Here is a 21,452-nt window from a genome sequence, read left to right on the forward strand (position 1 = left end):
GGAGAGTTGATTTTACCATTAAAGGAAGCGCTCCCAGTTGTAAATGATGAAGTCGTGGAGGAGCATGGTAATGGGCCAAGTGAGGGTGCAATGTTCCAGGTGTATAAGTAGCTGCAGTCACTCCAGCTTCAATCCCCAGTTCCCTGATAAAGGATGACAATAGTTCCATTTTTACCTCACAGTAGTTTATTAGCAAAATAAATGGAGTATATTTATATTTTTAAAATCATTCTAAAGTATTTTAACTTGCATATCTAGATGAAAAAAAAAAGTTTAAACCCAAAATAAGTATTACCAATAATTTGTTTCAAATTCATTTTTTAAATTAAAATTCAACTTTATAGCCAAAAGCAGCAAAGCATTTGTACTCACTTTCACATCTGAATAGGAAAGAAATACAACAAATTGCCCTTCAGGCTCTTTTCCAAACTAAAAGTCTGATTTTATCTGAGGAACATATAAAATAGTTTACTTTTTGGTTTATCTGAATGTTAACAGATGCTTGAGATTTTATTTGTTTACTGGAAAGTGTCTCTGGGTTGCTGGCATAAAGAATAATTGTTGTTGTTGTTGTTGTTCTTAAGTGCCATCGAGTCGGCTCCGACCCACAGCGACCCTGTACAGGGTTTCTGAGGGTGTAATTAGAATAGTAAATATATGTATATTTTATAAAGCAAAGGTAAATAAAATTTCATGAAAGGTAAAACTAGTAAATGCCAAATCTTCACTTATTTATATCTTGCCTCAAAAGCCACTGTGTATCAAGATCCCAATGATGGCCTACATAGGAAGAGTTCTGAAAGAAATGCAATACAAATGTTTCCACTTCGCTAGGGAAGACCATGAGCCTAGAAGAGAGCAGGCTGCATTTCTCTTGCAAAGAGCAGGCGTTGGGGGATGAAGAAGTAATTCTGAATTCAAAGATTGGGGATGACTGAAGAAGTTGTAAAAAGTTGGACCCATTTAGGAAGTTGATTTTGATGGCAGGCAGCACTCAATAATACAGAAAAGAAAAAAGAAAAAAAGCTACTGTTTCCAGGGTTCCCTGCCCCAGATCTCAAGCTCCTACCTTTTCCTCTTTAAATCTCTACAGTAAATTACCCAGGGATAATGTCTCAAAGCTAAGCTGAGGATTCCTTCTGTATGGCATTCCACTATAAAGAATCTCTTCTGGAGGTTTCCCTACAGACTGCGGAGTAAAACACTGACATAAACAAGATACCCACCAGGCAGATCTCTCTGGAGCCTGTCGAGGATGTGAGGACATAGTCTGAGGCACATGAATATGATGCCCATGACCATAGTTTGGGTGCATCCTATGTGGATGTGGTGGGGGGCGTTCATGTGCCCGCCTGGAAACACAGAACACAAAAAGACCACTGGAAATAAGTGAATAATTGGTTATTTCTAAATGTAGGGGAAAAAACCCTAGTATAAACATTACAGACATTTATAGTATTATAAATCATGTAATATAGACTTTATAAATGAAAAATAAACTAAGAAGCCATAAAGCTCTCATTTGAACTATTTATCTTTGCTAACCCCTCCAATTAAAATTATCACTTGAAATTTATCAAATATTTAAATATTATATTGTATACTTTTTCTTTGTAATAAATGTTTTAAGGAGGGTAATCAGAATTGAGTGTAAATTAAACTTCAAAAAATTAAACAATTAAGCAAATGTTCAGTCATAAATTATTTATTATAAAGGTCTGAGTCAGGAAAATGGAAACTTTATTTAACGTTACTTTTATATTGTTAATAATATTCTACCAATTTCATTGGATATAATCTTGAGAAAATTTTTTTTAACCCGCTTCATTTTTTTCAAAATATATGTAATATATGTTAACAAACCTAGGAAACTAACATTAGGTCCAATCACACTCAATGGCACTTAACAACAACTTTTAAAGTTGGTCAAATTCACAAATGACTTCAAAATGGTCACAAAATTCTACACAAATGGTATTCGAATACAGACTCAGTGATTCAACTTTATAGTCTAGCTTTTTTTTATTCCTTTCTAAATTTGTATATTTACATATTAATCAAATCTTAATAATAATAATCTAGAGAATATAAATGGTAAATTGTCAGCTTTCTGTAATATCATATTAGAAAGACATCAGCAGCTAGAGATCTTGAAAATAACTTGAAATTATGTAACTGAAAAAAGAATAGTTTACATAACTGAATCATGTTTATAAAATGAATACTCATGGAACTTTATTAATTAGATTAATAGTTATATACACATATACTGTAAAGTGTCAAATAATATTTTCAGCTTAACAAGTCATTGGCCACTGTTACAGTTATTCAACTTTGCCACTGTTAATGTGAAAACAGCCATAGACAATATACATGAGTAAATATACTGGATTTGAACAAAATTTATTTACAAAAACAGGCAGGCAAGATTTGACCAACAGTTTGCTGCCCTAAATTAGATAATTAGATCCTGAATTATGAAAACAGAATGAAACCAGTCTTTTTATAATATGTAATGAATATAATATTTTAAGATTTATTTAAATTCATAAATAAACTATAACCTAAGAAGACTGTCTTCTCAATATCAGTTGTTAAAAATTCTAATACTACATTTCCTCCCAGTTAGTATTACATAATAAATTGAATACATCCAATTAAGTCTTTGATAGCTTTAGATCTTATTGCCCTGGGATCATCAATTTAAAAATTAATCTTCACTATATAGAAGATTGCAGGGTCCTGGTATGGTGATGTAGAATAAGAAATGGATTGCTAACTTCTTTCTAACTTCAAGGTCAGCAGCCACTCCTCAGAACCCCTATATAGTTGCTATGGGTTTGAAGTGACTTGACAGTACTTAACAAAAAAAACATAGCATCACTGCAAAAACAAATGAGATGGTTCAAATAAATCACCTTGGGCCATATGTTGAAAGTGGCTTACCGTCAATTAAATAAACCTGTTTTATTAAAACCAGCAGCTCAACATTAACAAAGACAATGATTATGGTTAGGACAAAGGATTAATTTCCTAGCAAACTGAGGGTTTAGTATCATTATATTACTCTATAAGATTTTATAGTTCTAAAAATAATAGAATTAGAAGAAAAAGGAATTTTAAATGATTTTCTTTTTAAAAACAAAACATACGTTGGATGCTGCATCATCCTTCTCCTTTGAACTTCCATCCTTTGCATCACTTCATGAGGATGCAATCTCTGTGCTGGAGGTGCTGCAGCTGGAATATGGTGTGAGATTGGCTGGTGTGTAGGAGGAAGATGCTGAGGGATTGGTGCAGCTGCACTGGCTAAATGAGTTGTAGGTGGGGGTGCCACAGGGTGAGATGTTGCATGAGAAGATATCTGAGAATGGAAAGCATGTACAGGATGGGGAATAACATAATCCACTTGAGGTGGAGGCTGAGTCTGAGGAGGAGGGTTTCCATGAGAGTGGGGGCAGGAAGAGGCTTGATGATGAAGTGGTCTTGTCAAAGATGCATCTGTAAGAAAACATTGAAAATATGCTAGTAAGTATGAAGTAGTTAAGTATATGCTAGTTTATATTCCTACTGAATATATACAAACACATTAGCACATAGTGACTTTTTATGTATCAGTGCTTCAGTCAACTCAATACTGATTTGTAGCCTTTTTCTTTGAATAGTCTTCGTTATCTTCTCATGTTAACTTCACTTCATTCATAGCTTCACAACATTCTACCATAGGAAATAATGCCCAAAAACGTACTGAAGAAATCCCCATTGGTAAAAACTGGATGCAACCCAAGTGCTGAAATTCCTCTTATGCTTATTCTTTTCCCTCCATCTCTAATGTAAATGCGCTCACATGAATGTATATGCACAGACATGCAATTTTGGTGGCAAAAAAATCCTGTATGAATTTCTGGGTCTGAGGGATTAAATTCAGTTATGTGCTGACAAAACATACTTCCCAGAAGGATACCATAACTAACAATCTCATCAAAAAGATACAAGAATGCTGATTACACCTCCACACAATCACCAAGTCGTTGAAATAAATGAGAGAAAAATCTTGCACTTGTTGATCACTTATATATCTTTCGCTCAGCACTATATATTCATATTCAGTTTACTGGGTTATTTACCTTGGTCTTATTCATTTATTATGAATTCTGACTATTTGGGAACTTTGTCATAATAAGATATAAACATTTTTAAAAATCATTAAAAATCTTTTGCCAAACCTAATTTGTGTGTGTGTGTAGTCAAACCTGTAAGGTGCTCTGGGGGCTCAGTGAGTTACATGTTTAGCTGCTAACACAGGAAGGTCATTAGTTTGAACCCACCAGCTACTCCACAGGAGAAAGATAAGGCTTTCAGTTCCTGTAAAGATTTACAGTCTCAGAAAACCTAAACAGGTTCAATATGAGTCCAAACCAACTCAATGGCAAACAATCACCATCACCAGTACCTACTTATAAAGATCTCTTGATCAGTCCTGAGTTTACTCAAAGAGATCTAAGGAACAAAAAGTGTTTGATTCCTTCTTGGATTTTAGTTCAAATTTCATTTTATTTGGAAGACTGTCTTGATAGTCTGGCATGGTGCTGTTACAATTCTCAACAGTTTCATTATGAAAGGATTTCCTTTGATTTTCAATTCTTTTGACTGATTTACACAAGTAAAAGTCAAGTTACCATTAACTCGCTCATCCATATTTTCAAACAAAGCCTTACTAGCACGTATTTAAAAGAAGCTTCCATTAAACTCCATATAAGCTGTGAGACATCTTAAAACAAATTTTATTACAGCTGTTTTCAAAATTGCTTTACTCTTTAAGAAGTCATAAAATTTAGTACTTCTAGGTTATAAAAAGTCATTTCTGAAAGGTTAGCCACTGAAAACTTTATGCTAGATGAACACCTCAGGTTGGAAGGCACTCAAAATATGACCGGGGATGAGCTGTCTCCTCCTCAAATTAGAGTGAACCTTCATGAAGAAAATGGAGTATCTGAATGTGCAATGAACATATAAATCTTGAAAAACTTAAAGTTAAAAATGAAATGGAATGCATAAACATGAATATCCTAGGCACTAGGATATTCTAGTCAATAGGCCATTTTGAATGGGACATCATAAGGTTTACTATTCTGGGAATGGCATTGCATTCATTGTAATAAAAGAGTATTCCAAGATCTATTTTGAAGTACAATGCTGGCTGTTACAGGATAGTATCAATATAACTAGAGTCTTGGTGTGTCAGCGTAGGATAAGTACTGGACTACTAACCACAAGGTTGATTGTTTAAACGCATCAGTTCCTCGTAAGAAACCCCGTACAGGGTCACAATTTGGAACTGACTTAACAACAAGGAAGACCAGTGAATTCAAATTTATTATTCAAATTTATGTAACAACAATGAAATCCAATCCAGCAATGATCAAACATGCAATCAAAATGGATTGATAATTACTGGTGAATGGAATGTGAAAATGACAAAGAAAGTGGAAGGATCCCTAGTTTGAAAATATGGGCTTATTGATATAATTTCCAAGACCAATGAATTATTCATTGCAAATACCTTTTTTTATCAACAACATAAAAGGCAATTATTCACACAGACTTTCTCAAGGTAAAATACATAGGAATTAAACTGACTACATCTGGGGGAAGAGATGGTGGAGAAGCAAATTATCATCAGGTAAAACAAGGTCAGGGACAGACTGTGGAACACATTACCAACTGCTCACACACAAGTTGAGCCTGAAGTTGAAAAAAATTAAAACAAGTCCATAAGAGCAAAAATATTAACTTATTGAACATATCCCACCCCACCTGAATTTAAAGATCATCTCAAGAACAGATTTGCTGCATTAGACAATAATATCAGAAGACCAGAAGAGTTGTGGGGTAACATCAAGAACATCATACAGGAAGATAGTAAAAGGTCATTAAAAAGATAAGAGAAAGGCGCATGCTTTTGGCAGATTAGAGAGAGGCTCTGTGCAGACCTTCACCAGCAATAACACAAAATACTGGACAAAGCAGGTTCAGGGTACGGTCCCAGAACTCTGAATTACATATAAAGGAATATTTATAAGTATCAAACGCTTACTACTAGTGGGATTTGTAGCAGAAGGATGCAGAGTGCTGTTTTCTGACTGGCGGCTGCCAGTGACACCCAATGTAGTTATCTTAAGCAGGGCGGAGTTGAAACGGGAGCAGAAGCGAACTCCCACTGCAGAGAACTAACAGATTGTCAGACATAAACATGTGAACCATTGTTTTTCTGTTCATTTCTTTTCCTCTGTCTGTGCACCTCGACTTGGTGATGAGAGGTGGTGCCTGAGCAAGTGGACACTCCCCCCACAACCCCAGGGGGGATTCTATTTGCACAGATCTTCTCAGCAAAGATCACTTGGCCCAGAATCAAAGAAGGGGAGAAGTCAACAGGAACAGTTTAAAATGAAATGGTCTTCAAAAACTGCTCTTGACAGCCCTTGGCTGTTTCTCACTAGGAGAAACACCTGGACAGGCTTGTGGAGAGGGAGACAGGCAAAAAAGGAAAGAGACCAAGCATTTTGAAATTTCACAGGCAACCTTGAAAGCAAGAAGCCAAAAAAGGCATGTTAAAGTCTTATGCATTTTCTTTTTGTGATTATAGACTTTAGTATCCAAACGGTTTTTGTTTTGGTGCCCACCCCTTTTACCATGGTGTGGGCTCTTTCTCTCTTTACCTTACCCAAGAAGAGAGAGCAATTGTGGCCATACTGCCAAGTTATAATCACACCCTATAAAATATCAACATCCAGACAAGAGCCAATAACAGGTGCATGGACCAGACAAGAGTAGATAACCAACACGTGCTAAACTTACTCTGAGTTGAATAATAATAGAAGTGAAAAGGGAAGCCTAACTCCTGATCACATCAGCAGGCAATCAGAAAATTTAATAATACACCAACATACATTCATCTAATTATTGAAACTCCCGCAAAAATAACAGAATATCTCAGCTCATGTCCAGAAACAAGATAGAGAAGCTTAATCAAATGAGCTAGAGGTAGACCTAGAATTCTCATTGGAAGGACAGCAGGCTTTGGAACTACCTGATAAGGAATTAAGGAGAATGACACTGAAGTGCACCCAAATGCTCCACAAAGGGGTTGAGAAAATAAGGAAGAAGTCAGGAAAGTGTTACAGGAGCAATCAAATAAGATACAAATAGCAATGGAAACAATTAAAAAACTACAAAAACAGGTTCAAATTATTAATAATAAAATTATAAAAACTGGACAATACTGAAAGGGCCAAGAAGTAGAATTGGAAGCCAGAACTAGCAAGCTTGAAGATAAATCTCTCAATACTGCTAAGATAGAAAAGCAAGCAGAAAAAAGAATTTTAAAAATCTTAAGAAAGTTTAAGGTTCATGTGAGACAACATGAAGAGATGTAACCTAAAAATCATGGCATTCTGGAACAGGAAAAATCAGAGAAATCCACAGAGGAGACAGTTGAAGAGCTGCTGGAAGAAATTTTCCCTAACATCCTGAAAGATGAGAAGATAAGCATTCAAGAAGCTGAATGAATCCCAGAAAGGATAGACCACAAAAGAATATCATCAAGATATATCATAATCAAGCTCTCCAAAATCAAAGACAAGGACAGAATCCTGAAAGCAGGGAGGGAAGAGAAAAGTGTTACTTACAAAGGAAAGCAAATAATATTAAGCGATGAAACCATGCAGGCAAGAAGGCAACAGGGAGACATACATAAAACCCTAAAAGAAAACAACTGCCAATCAAGAATCATCTACCCAGCAAAGCTGTCAATCAAAACATTCCAGGATAAACAGAAACTAAGGAACTTTGTCAAAGCCAACCCAGCACTTCAAACATCCTAAAAGGAGTTCTTTGGACAGAGAAGCAACAAGAACACACAACAACCACAGACTGACGTATGTGGCAAAACTACCAGGAACTCAGACGACAGAAGAGTCCAGAACAGAATAAAACGAAAACAAACAAATTCAGAGGATTTGGGAGGTCAGTCTATGGTCAAAACAATTACAATGTGAAAGAAGGGAAAAATATAGCACCAGAGATCCAGGTGGTGAAGAGGTCAGGTAGACTGCAGGATAAAATAGACTATTTTAAATGAAGGATAAGTTAATAGAATATAGGGAAATGTCAAAGGTTATAACATATCAAGAAAATGAAAGTCCAAGAAAAATTTGGAAATGTTCAAACTATAAAGAAACTGACAAGAAAGAGCCTAAAAACCATGAACTCAATAAAGGAAGGCATGCAGAACAAAGAAACCGGCATGGCAGCACCACAAAAAACAAACATACTGACAGCAATTTATTCATACCCATCAACAATTACACTGAACAACACCACTCAAGAGACAGAGTGTGGCAGAACAGATAAGAAAACAAGATCCTTCAATATGCTGTCTGCAAGAGACATAACCTCACACACAAAGACAAAAGCAGATTAAAAAAAAGAATGTAAAAAAATTATATCAAGTTAATTGCAATAAAAAACAAGGAGTGGCAATACAAATCTCTTATAAAATAAACTTTAAGACAAAATCCAACATAAGAGACAAACAAGGACATTATCTCATTATTAAAAGGTCAATTGAACAAAAGGACATAACTACAATAAATATCTATGCTCCCAATGAAAGATCTCAAAATATATAAAGCAAACCGTAATAGAATTGAAGAAAAAAACAGGCAAATCTACAATGATTGTGGAGATTTCAATGCACCATTTTCAAAAAGTATAGAACGACCAGAAAGAAACTTGACAAAGACACAGAAGAACTAAACAACACAATCAGCCAACTTGACTTCATATAGATGTGTACAGAGCATCCAACCCAAACAGCACAATGCACATTCTTTTCCAGTGCACATGGAACATTCTCCAGAACAGACCATGTGTTAGGCCACAAAATAAGCCTCCATAAATTTATAAACATCAAAATACTACAAAGCATCTTCTCAGAGCACAATGCTATAAAATTAGAAATCAACAATAGGAAGACCAAGGAAATAAAGTGAAATACATGGAGACTGAATAACATCCTGCTTACAAGCTACTGGGTAATAGAACAAATAAAAGGTGAATTTACTAAATTTCTAGAAACAAATGAGAATGAAAACACAACAAACCAAAATCTTTGGGGCATGGCAAAAGCAGTGCTAAGAGAACAATTTACTGCAATAAATGCACACATTTAAAAAGAAGAAAGAACCAAAACCAGCATATTAACACAACATCTCCAACAATTAGAAACAGACCAGCAAAGTAAATCTACGTCACCAGAAGTAAAGAATAAAGATTAGAACATCAATAAAATAGATAGAAAACAGAAAAACTATAAAAGAATCAAAGTGACAAGAAACTGGTTCTTAAAAAGGATTAATAAACTGACACACCATTGGCAGACCTAACAAAAGAAAAATAGAGAAGACACAAATAACATGCATAAGAAACCACATGGGTGATGTCACAATACAACCAATGGATATTAAAAGGATAATAACAGAATACCATGAAGAATTATACTCCAACAAATTTGGAAATCTAGAAATGGATACATTTTTTGAAAAACAATGACCTACCTAAAGTTACACAGAATAAAGTAGAAAACTTGAACAGACCTGTAACAAAAGAATAAACTGATCTTTGACAAACAGCCACAGTACATTGAATCCCCGGGGAGGAAATACTCTCTTCAAATATGCTGCTGGCACAACTGAAAATCGATATGCAAACAAATGAAACAAAATCTTTATCTCACATCATGTACAAAAAACAACTCAACTTGGATTAAAGACCTAAATGTAAATCCCAGAATTTTAAGGGTTGTCAATGAAAACATGTGGTTACGAATCGGGCTGCAAACCGTATGGTCAGCAGTTCAAAACTATCAGCTGCTTCGCGGGAGAAAGATGAGGCTTTCTGCTCCCGTGAAGATTTACAGCCTCGGAAACCCTATACAGGGTCACTATGGGTCGGAACCGACTCTACGGCACTAAACAACAACAACAATGAAAACACAGAGACAAATTTAAGGCTTCTAACACAGGTTTAAAATTAAGAAAGGTGAGCAACAGGGTTGTATTCTTTCACCATACTTATTCAACCTGTATGCTAAGCAAATAATACAAAAAGCTGGGTTCTATGAAGACAAATGTGGCATCAGGATTGGAGGAAGACTCATTAACAACCTGCAATATGCAGATGATACAACCTTGTTTGCTGAAAGTGAAGAGGACTTAAAACATTTACTGATGAAGATCAAAAAGCACAGCCTTTGGTATGGATTGCATCTCAATGTAAAGAAAACAAAAATTCTCATCACTTGACCAATAAACAACATTCTTATCAGCAGAGAAAAGATTGAAGTTGGCAAGGACTTCATTCTTCTTGGATCAACTATCAACACTCATGGAAGCAGCAGTAAATAAATCAAACGGTGTATTGCATTAGGCAAATCTGCTGCACAAGACCTTTTTAAAGTGTTGAAGAGCAAAGATGTCAGCTTGAAGACTAAGGTGTGCCCAACCCAAGTCATGGTATTTTCAATAACCTCATATGTATGTGAAAGCTGGACAGTATATAAGGAAAATCATGGAAGAATTGATGCTTTTGAGTCATGGTGTTGGAGGAGAATATTGAATGTACCAAGAGCTTCCAAAAGAACAAACAGAAGTGCAGCCAGAGTGCTCCTTGGAGGCCAGGATGGCCAAACTTCATCTCTCAGACTCCGGACATACTGTCAGGAGGTACCAGTCACTGAAGAAGGATATCATGTTTGGTAAGGTGGAAGGTCAGAGAAAAAGAGGAAGACCCCCAACAAGATGGATTGGCCAAGTGGCAGTATCGAATGGACTCAAGCATGGCAACAACAGTGAGGTTGGCCTAGGATCAGGCAGTGTTTTGTTCTGCTGTGCATAAGGTCACTATGAGTCGGTACCGACTAGATGGCATCTAACAACAACAACAATACAGGGCACACACAGACTATCAAACATTGCAAGAATTGGACAAACAAAAGAAGACAAAATAGATTATTGGGACATACTAAAAATTAGAAACTCATGTGCATCAAAAGATTTCACCAAAACAGTAAAAAGGGAGCCCACAGAATGGGAAAAAAATGTTTCTCAAAGACATATCAGAAAAGGACTAACCTCTAAAATCTATAGGTACCTACAATACCTCTACAAGAAAAAGACAAATAATCCAGTTAGAAAATGGGCACAGAACATGAACAGACACTTTACCAAGGAAGACATCTAGGCAGCCAAAAAACACATAGGAAGAAATAAGCCATTGTGGTTGTTAAGTGCTTGACAAATTAGTGCTGACTCATTGCAACCCTGTATAGGGTTTCCAAGGAGTGGTTGGTGAGCCTGAAATGCCAACTTTGAGGTTCAAAGTGCCCTTGCAGTCCAGCACATTAACCTAAAGTGCCACACCATAGCCATTAGAGAGATGCAAATCAAAACTACAATGAAATATCATCTCACACCAGCAATAACAGAGACATTAAAAAAAGCAGAGGACAGTAAATGCTGGCGAGAATGTGGAGAGACTAGTATCCTCTTACATAGCTGCTGAGAATGTAAAATGGTTCAGACACTTTGGAAAATGGCATGGCACTTCCTCAGAAAGGTGGAAACAGAAATACCTTATGATCCAGCAATTCCTCTACTTGGTATATATAACCACAAAAAATATGAGTTGTAACACAGAATAAACATATCCATACCACTGTTTATCACAGCACTATTCGCAATAACGAAAAGAAGGAGACAGCCCCTAAGTACTCATCAATGGAAGAATGGATAACAAAATTTAGTACATATACATGATGGAATACTAGGCTACCTTGAAAAATAGCAGTGAAGCTGCAAACCACTGCAAAACATGGATGAACCTTGAGGATTTTATGCTAAGTGAAATCAGTCAGGCACAAAAGGACAAATATTGCATAAGACCATTACTGTAAAAGCTCAAGAAAAGGTACCCATACTTAAAGGGCAAAAAAAAAATTCTTTGTTGGTTACTAAGGGTGGGAGGGAAGACACATTAGAGCACAGGTTAAGGGATAATCACATCATAGCTCAGGTGTTGTGGATTACAATTTACAAGGAAAGGGAGGGCAATACACAAGAAGGAAGAGAGGGGTGGCGGAACATGGTTGATAGAGGAACACTTAGGTAGGTTTTCACAGGCTAAATGGGACAGAGGTCCCAAATAGTGTTGCATGCTAAATCTTGGAACAACAGTACTCTGGGATACAGGGATCAAGGTATAACCTGAATGGGAAAGAGGGGAAATAATTGTAAGATGCTTGACTGTCTTATGGATACTGCTTTTCCTTGCCTACTATTGTAAAATAGACACTTGAGTGGGATAGAAAGGAGTATCAGGAAACATGGTTACAGAAAGCTTGTAAACCTGTCTTCAGCCTATAACTGACTGGAATACCTAAAAGGGGTTCTAGAACTTGCCCAGTGAACTAGGCTCTTGTGGAGCCCTATAGTGTATAGGACCTTATATAGAATCCTGAGCCCCATCCAGAACCTTCAGAGGAGTCCCAAATCTCCTCACACTTTGGACCAAGCAGCCCTTCCTCTTCTCTCGCTCATCTCCAGGTTGATGGGAGTCTATGGAACGTGGTCAAACTCAGCCCGTATCGTCACTGCTACCTTTTCTCTACTTCCAATCACTAGTAGACCAATGTGGTTATCAGCAAGCTTACATGCCTGTTCATGTGTTCCCCGAGTTTAAGTTTTAGAGGAGGGTTTGTCCTGAAGGGACTTGACTGCTTGCCTTGATAACTCCCCGGCAGGAAAAATCATAAGCAAAAACAGCATTCTGGTTGACTACTACAAGAACAAGCAAGCTGTTCACCGGGAAGTCATCAAGGCATGTAAACTTGCTGGCAACCACCTTGGTCTACTTGTGAGTGGAAGTGGAGGAACGGCAGCAGTGAAGATATGGGCAGAGTTTGACCACATTCCATAGACTCCTGTCAACCTGGAGATGAGCAAAAGAAGAGGAAGGGCTGGTTGGTCCAAAGTGTGGGGACACTTGGGACTCCTAAGCCCATGGACAATGACAAGGCCACAGAGGGCTAGAGCTGAGAGTGATAGTCACAACTGTAAAGGCAGAAGTTGTGTAACAAAAAGGGAGTAGTAGTTAATCTTATATTCCAGGAACAGAGGACCCTAGGACCATCATGACAGAAGAGCATGAGCAGAGTGAGGGACCCTAACCAGAAAGCAATGATACCAGAGATGGAGGAAGAGGTGATGGCATGGAGAGGTTAAGCAGCTGAGGACTCTACACTCATAGAAAGAGAAAGGCTGTGTGCTGGCGGCCAGGAGGAAGGCTTCCAGAATGTGCCCTTTGGTTGTTTAAATGATTATATATTCCTGTATGGGGTTTTTTTGTACATAAAAAAAATAAAATAAATAAAAAAGGAGAGTTTTCATGATAAAAGAAACAGTCTATAATGGTTTTGGGGGGAAGAGAAAATGATTCATGTGTTAGACGGTAGACATGCATTGCCATGGGTGACAGAGTAAGTAATATACAACCAGAGGGACGTTGGCAGAGGCAAGATGGGGGTGGTGGGAGACAAACGGAGGAAAGCAGTGGTTCAAGTGAATAGAGGTAAATGCTGTTAATTGTTGGTCCAAGGAGGGGATTCCAACCATTAAATGATGCAAAGTGTATGATTTGTTGAATGATCTGCTCTGTAAACTTTCACTCAATTAAAAATAAAAAGTTTAAAAAATAAAGTCTTTGACAACTAAAAAAAAAAAAGGCAAAGAAAAGACCAAAATGGTTGTCAGAAGAGACTCTGAAACTTGCTCTTGAGTGAACAGAAGCGAAAGTATATGAGGAAACAAAGAAGTAGAAGAGATGAACAGTAGATTTCAAAGGGCAGCCCAGAAGACAAAGTATGGAAGAACACACTTAGCATTTCTCAAGCTGAAGGAACAGAAACAAGTCTCAAGTCTCAGGTTGCAAAATTGAATTTTATGGGCAAAATACTGAATGCTGCAGTAAGAGAAAAAAAAAATGTGAAGGAATTCAAAGTGTCACTGTAACAAAAATAAATAGACAGTGTTCAACCATTTTACAAGGTAACATATGATCAAGAACTGATGCTATTGAAGGAAGAAGTAATACATGCTGCACTAAAGTCACTGGTTATAAAAGAAAACAAACAAGGTTCCAGGAATTGCCGGAATACAAACTGTAATGTTTCAACAAACTGATGCAGCACTGGAGGCAATCACTCATCTATGCCAAGAAATTTGGAAGACACCTATGCCAAGCAATTGGAAAAGACCCATATTTGTGTCCATTCCAAAGGAAGTTGACCCAACAGACCTTCCTACATTGCTGGTGGGACTATAAAATTGTGCAATCACTGTGGAAAATGATATGGCACTTTCTCAAAAGATTGGAACTAGCAATACCATATAGCCCAGCAGTTTCTCTACTTAGTTGTTAAATGCCATGGAATCAGTTCCGGCTCATAAGGACTCTATAGGTTTCCAAAGGAGCAGATGGTAGGTATGAACTGCTGACCTTTTGGTTAGCAATCCAGTGCTTATCCTATAGTGGCACAAAAGTATATGTCATAAAACTCATGGCACAAGTTTTATGCATATCCATATTCACTGAAGTACTACTCACAATGACAAAAAAATGGAGCCAGTCTAAATGCCCATCAGTGGAAGAACGGATTAAAAAAACTTTGGTATATACACACAGTGGAATACTACCCAATACTGAAGAATAACAGTGAATCTGTTCAACACCTCACAATGTGGATGAACCTGAAGGGTCATTATGCTGAGTGACATTACTGAATCACAAAAGAACAAATACTGAATGAAACCACTACTGCAAAAATGCTACTAAAAGAAACAATCTTTGATGATTACCAGAGGTGGCAGAGAAGGGACAGTAAGTAATTCACAGGCTAGAGGGTAGGCACGTGCAAACTTGGGTGAAGAAGAAGGCAATATACAAGAGGGTGCTGGCATAAGAATGAAGAGAACGGATGAAACACAGGGAGGAATGCAAGGGTTAAAGGAGATACATATAAATACTGTTACATACACACCCTGCAGCAACAATGTTCTACAGGTAGCTAGATGAACAGACGCACAGGCTGAATGGGTATGGGAGGCAGACTGGGAGTATACCCAGAAATATATAAAGGTTTAACAGAAGGTGTTTGGACATAGTTTACCTTTGCTGCAAACATACCTAAACGTGGTGGGGTAAACGGGACAAAAAAGATGGAAACTTCTTAGACATTACCTAACATTTTGCCACAAGAGTAGCTTGGGTATGGGGTATGGGGACCAAAGTTTTGGGAGACACCATGCTCAATTGGTCCACAAAATAGTCCACAAAGACCATGATCTATATCCTACTTTGGTGAGTAGCAACTGGAATCTTAAAAGCTCATGAATGGTAATCTAAGGTGCAACTATTGGTCTTTCCATGTGTGGAAAAAAGAAGAATGATGAAAACGGAATGAATTAGTCCAGGAGTGGGGAATGTCCAGCTGGTGGGCCATATGTTGTTGTTGTTGTTGTTAAGTGCCGTCGAGTCGGTTCCGACCCATAGCAACCCTGTACAGGGTTTCCGAGGGTGTAAATCTTTACAGGAGTAGAAAGCCTCATCTTTCTCCCGCGGAGCGGCTGGTAGTTTCGAACTGCTGACCTTAAGGTTCACAGCCCGATTCGTAATTTGGTCTGGCCCTGCCAAGGCAACCGCAGCTCCAGTCATCATATTGTAGTAGTTATGTGCCATGGAATCAGTTCTGACTCATAGTAACCCTGTAGTAATAGGGTTTCTGAGGCTGTAAATCTTTACAGGAGCAGAAAGCCTTATCTTCTCCCACAGAATGGCTGGCAGTTTTGAACTGCTGACCTTGAAGCCCGACTCTTAACCACTACACTACCAGAGCTTCGTAGCCATCACACTATTGTTGTTGTTAAGTGCTGTCAAGACAATTAGGAGTGAATTAATAAAATGTTTGACCAAATACAGCAGGCAAATTTTGAAGTAGGTAATTCTTTATGGCTTGTGAATGATGTTATAAATTTTGACAGAAAAAAGGTTACTCACCCCTGAATGAACTAATGGATACGTGAACATCAGTCTCCAAAACTGAGACAAGAAGCACTAGACAGTGCTCACTTCTAGTAACAATTGCTCTGAAAAAAGATCACACTAGAAGGTTCCAGATAGAGTGGGAGACACTATGGAACAAAACAAAAAAGACCAGGCTTACTAGTAAGAAAGAGACTGAAGAAAATCCGACACTATGGTTCTTGGCCACTCATCGGGTATGGAATGAAATTCACTCTTGTGGCCCAATTTTTCACCAAGCGGCGGATAGGTATATAGAAGGCAGTAACACGAGTGAGGTATGATCACCTTTCAAAATGGAACAGGTTCGGAGGAGTGGAAAAGAAGTGTGGAATGGAAATACGAACCACAGGAAGGAAACGAGATAGCTGCTGTTGCATAGAAAAGATTGTAGTCATTGAAATGAAACAAGGTTTATGATATGTGGGATGTAAAATTGATCACCTGTTCTGTAAACTTTCACTCAATTCACCATAAAGTTTCAAAAAAAAAAAAAAAGGTGACCCAGGAGAATGTAAAAATCATTGAAAATATCAGTAATACATGCAAGTTAAAATTCTGGAGACAACTCATAAAGGGGTGCCGTAATATATCAACAGGGAACTGCCAGAAATCCAAACTGGACTCAGAAGAGGGCATGGAACTATGGACATCACTGCTGACATCAGATAGCTCTTTGCTAAAAGCAGAGATTACCAGAAAGATGTTTGCTTGTACTTTATTGACTATGTAAAAGCATTAAGTTTTGTGCATTATAACAAACTATGGATAACATTATAAAGAATGGATATTCCACTATGCTTATGAGGAACTTGTATATAGACCAAAAGGGAGTCGTTCGAACCAAAAAAGGGGATACTGAATGGCTTAAAATCAGGAAAGGTATGTGCCAGGGTTGTATTCTTTCACTTAATCTGTGTGCTGAGCAAATCAGAGAAACTGGATGATATGAAGAAGAATGTGGCATCAGAACTGAAGGAAGACTCATTAACAAGCTATTTTATATAGATAACACAACCATGCTTGCTGCAAGTGAAGAGGACTTAAAATACTGATGAAGTTCAAAGACCTGAGTATGGATTGCACCTCAATGTAAAGAAAATTAATAATTTTCACAAGAGGACCAATAAATAATATCATGATAAATGGAGACAAAAATGGAAGTTGCTTGGATACAACATCAATATTCATAGAAGCAACAGTCAAATAACCAAAAGACATATTGCATTATCACATAAATTTGTTGCAAAAGACCTCTTGAAAGTGTTCAAAAGCAAAGACGTCAGCTTGAAGACTAACATGCACTTTACTCAAGTCATGGTATTTTCAATCGCCTCACTTGCATGTGAATATCAGACAATAAATAAGGAAGATTGTAGAAGAATCAATGAATCTGAATTACGCTGTTGACAAAGAATATTGAAAGCACCATGAATGACTGGAAGAACAAACAAATCTATCCTGGAAGACATACAGCCAGAATGCTCCTTAGAAGCAAGGATGGCTAGACTTCATCAATCATACTGTGGTCATGTTATCAGGAAGGACAAGTCACTGGAGAAGACATCACGCTTGGTAAAGTGGAGAGCCAGCGAAAAAGAAGGCACCCCCTTCCCCGAACCCAACAAGATGAACTAACACTGGGGAGTAGCAGTGGGCTCAATCATAATTAACAACAGTGAGGGTGGTGAGGAACAGGCAGAGTTTCATGTTGTATGACATTTCAAACATTTAAATTTTTTAATGTTTTGTTTCATAATGAATAATTCGTTTGACTCTTCAGCCATCAGTTTAATTAACTGTTTATCTAGACAAGACAGATTGTCAACCACTGCAAAGAAGTGACATATTCTGCATTCCAAAACACCATTTCTCTTCCTTCCCTACTTTTATGTATTCCAGTAGAAATAAAATTGTCTTGTAATTATTTCCTGAAGTTCAACATGTCATTTGCAGGTAAAATATTATGCTATGCCAACTAAATTCTTGTGGCTTTATAGCATATACCAACCATAACAATTCAATATAAAAAGTTTTATTTATATATATTACCAAATAGATTTTATTAATTAGAAAACTTTTAAATGATTGCATTTCAGGTACAGTTGCTTTATAACTTTTATACCATAAACTACTCAAACGATATAATCTCTTGTTGCATTAGCACTGTTCATATGTATGTAAATGCATTTTTTTTTAAATGGCAAACTACTCACTAGGTCAGAGTTTCAGAATTACTAGACAATAAGAATGAATTTACATTTTAAATGTAAGAAAACTGAGTACTAGAGAGGTTAAATAACTTGCCCAAAGTCATTAAGCTAGTCACAGCTGTGCGGTAGCTCAGATCTAAAGCCAAGGCTCTGTCTACTATACCATGCTGTCTTCTCTAGTTATGTTTAGATGAAAAAGGCTTAAGAACTAAATGTTTTACAAGCAAATTAAAGCATATTAGATTTCTGTTGTTGTTTTCCACTTGGGAAAAAGGAGTCCAGAGCAGGGTTATGGCTTCACAATAGGGAATACAGTTTAAATTTCCTACCTTCATTCTCATATACCCACAAAAAAGAGTATAAATTAGTGCAACTCCTTGGACAGAAACGTACGGAGTATTTATTTGAAAGCTTTATCCTTTTGACTCAGCAGTTAGTCCTACAAATTCACCCTGTGGAAGACTCAGAAAACTACAAGAGATTTAAATGTCCATCATCAGAGAATAATTTAATATATAATTATTATGAGTACTAAATATAATGAGCTAGATTTTCATGTGCTAATTTGCACTAATATAGTAAAAGGAAAAGCACTAGACTGTTAATTGCAAAGCTGGGATTCAAACCCACCAGCTGCTCCTCGGAAACCCTATATAGGATCAGAAACTACTCAGTGGCACTTAACAACAACAACAAGGAAAAACATTCAAGATGAAACGGTAATTTAAGGAAAAAACAAAATGTAGAATATGCTTAAAATGGCCTCCCCCCTTTTTTTTTAAGTTTTTATTCTGAATTGACTGATAGTTTAACATGTAAGAACGTCGGTTTAACATTCATCCTATTGTATTTCATTTCACTACAATGGTTACAATCCCGTGTATCATTACTCAACAGTATTTGTTTCTATTCCCTGTTTTGTTTTTTTAACGTATGCAAAAACACTTAGGAATAATAATTATTTAAACAACCAAAGGACACATTCTGCAAGCCTGCCCTCTTGGCTGCCAATACATAGCTTTTCTCGTTCCATGAATCTAGAGTCCTAAGCTGCTCTATCTCTCCATGTCATCATATCTCTGCTTCCATCTTTGGTGTCGCTGCTTCTCTGGATAGGGCCCGACATTCCACTCGTGGTCTTCTCCTTTGATGGTACTAGGGTCCTCCAGTCCTGGAATGTAAGATTAACTACTTCCCACTTTATGTTACATAACTTCTACCTTTACCAGTTGTGACTATAGCAATTCATCATAACAATTACTCTATTGAATCACAAGAATCTTAGCCCAATCTTTCACCAGACCCATATAAACAAGATGAAAACTATTCAGTGGGGGTTCTACCTTCCCCTGCACACTCTTAAACTAAACTTCCTCTTGAAAACTTGTAAGCCAGTCACTTTGTGCCTTTATTGCACCCCCATTTTAGGTAGCCAGTGTCTAAGTTGCCCATCCCTATCAACTCTGTGTAGACAGGACATAGGTTTGATCCAAGATATGAAGACTCCTTCCCTCTCCATTGGTATTTTGAGCTACTACATCCATTTAAGTATAGGTCAAGCTCATCAAATTGTAGCAATTTACACTTGTTTCCTTTACCAAATTTTTTATTGTCCTCTAATCCAGTTCTGATCATCAAGCCATCGAAGCTAGATCAAAAGGGTACTATCTGTGAATTTGGGCGAGTCTCCCCTCACTTCATATAAGCTGGACACGTCGCTCTTGGCTCTAGCCCTCGATGGCTATGTCCTTGTCCATGGGCTCAGTAGACCCAGGTCTCACCATACTTCAGATCAACCAGCCCTTCCTCTTCTCGAGAGAAGAGGAAGTCTATGAAACCTGACAGGAGTCAATGTAATGTGGTCAAACTCAGCCCCTATCTTCGTTGCTGCTTTCCCCCCACTTTCACTCACCAGTAGACCAACATTGTTACCAGTAAGCTTACATGCCTGCCCATGTGTTCCCTTTGAGTTTCAGTCTTTAAGGACGCCCCCCCCCTTTATTTTTAAAGGAAAGAAATATAAGACAGCTTCAAAAAGTGTGTGGGAAAAATGAAATGAGAAGATAACAGAATTTTTCCATGAACTTTTTGAAGTCCCCTCATAAAAACAATGTACAAAGAAAAATTATGAGAGTTTTATAATAAGGTGTAAGTATTTGATATCTGAGGTATTAAGATTAATGGGACGTGAGAAGGGACTTTTGACTTATATGATTATATACCAGTTTGCAGTATGTTAAGATGTACAAAAACTACTTTAGTAACTGGGTCAAAAAAAAGTCTAAATTTGCTTTTGTCGTTTAAATGCTCTCAAGTCATGTATGACTCATACTGACCCTTTTTTGGTTAGCAGTCCAGTGCTTACCCTACAGAACCACACCAGGACTCCAGTCTAACTTTAGTACATTAAAAAAGAAATGGACTTACTTACAAATTAATTCAGTATATTATTTTTAAGGGGAGGAAGACCAGCAACCACACATTCTGAAGTCCTAATAAAAGATGTTCTACTAAAGGTGAATACCAACAAATACTCAAAAACAGTCCATATATCCTACCAGTGTTTGGACACAGAATTTTCAGGTTTGTCAAGGTTTTGAAAACACTAATCCTATTTGAAAACATGTTTTCTGGCTTTATAATTTAAGTTACAGTATTGAAAAGATAAATGACATTTATTCACATTTTTCACTGTCCAAATTCTGGATTGAGTCTAGCTGTGTCTACAGGATTGAGACTTAACAGACTTATAATAGTTGAAGGAAGAAATTTAAGAAGATATGCAATTTAAAATTATGATTCACTTATGGTGGTGGTGGTTATGTGCCATGGAGTCGGTTCCGACTCATTGTGACCCTGCATAAGGTTTCCGAGGTTGTAAATCTTTACAGGAACAGGAAGCCTTATCTTTCTCTCGCGGAACAGCTGGTAGTTTTGAACTGCTGACCTTGATGTTAGCAGCCCAACTCATAACAACTATACTACCAGAGCTAAAAGAGAAATTTCTTGGAAACGTCCACATTTATATCCAGAAATTTTTAAGTG

General features: G+C 37.2%; 1 protein-coding gene across 5 annotated transcripts in view; it reads right to left on the reverse strand.

The window, feature by feature from the left end:
• RNF111 (ring finger protein 111) overlaps positions 1-21,452 on the reverse strand; it is a 153,317-nt gene that overhangs the window by 15,139 nt on the left and 116,726 nt on the right. For 3 of the 5 annotated variants that reach the window (XM_006831595.1, XM_006831596.1, XM_006831597.1), the window contains exons 8-10: positions 3,153-3,501; positions 1,227-1,352; positions 17-143 (exon numbers count right to left, since the gene is read on the reverse strand). In XM_006831595.1, coding sequence (XP_006831658.1) covers positions 17-143; positions 1,227-1,352; positions 3,153-3,501 — 602 coding nt within the window. Of the gene's footprint in view, positions 1-16; positions 144-1,226; positions 1,380-3,152; positions 3,502-21,452 lie in introns of all 5 variants that reach the window. The other 2 variants (XM_006831594.1, XM_006831598.1) reach the window with 1 other exon arrangement.

The sequence above is a fragment of the Chrysochloris asiatica genome, unplaced genomic scaffold (assembly GCF_000296735.1).
Source record: "Chrysochloris asiatica unplaced genomic scaffold, ChrAsi1.0 scaffold00004, whole genome shotgun sequence".
Taxonomy (NCBI): domain Eukaryota; kingdom Metazoa; phylum Chordata; class Mammalia; order Afrosoricida; family Chrysochloridae; genus Chrysochloris; species Chrysochloris asiatica.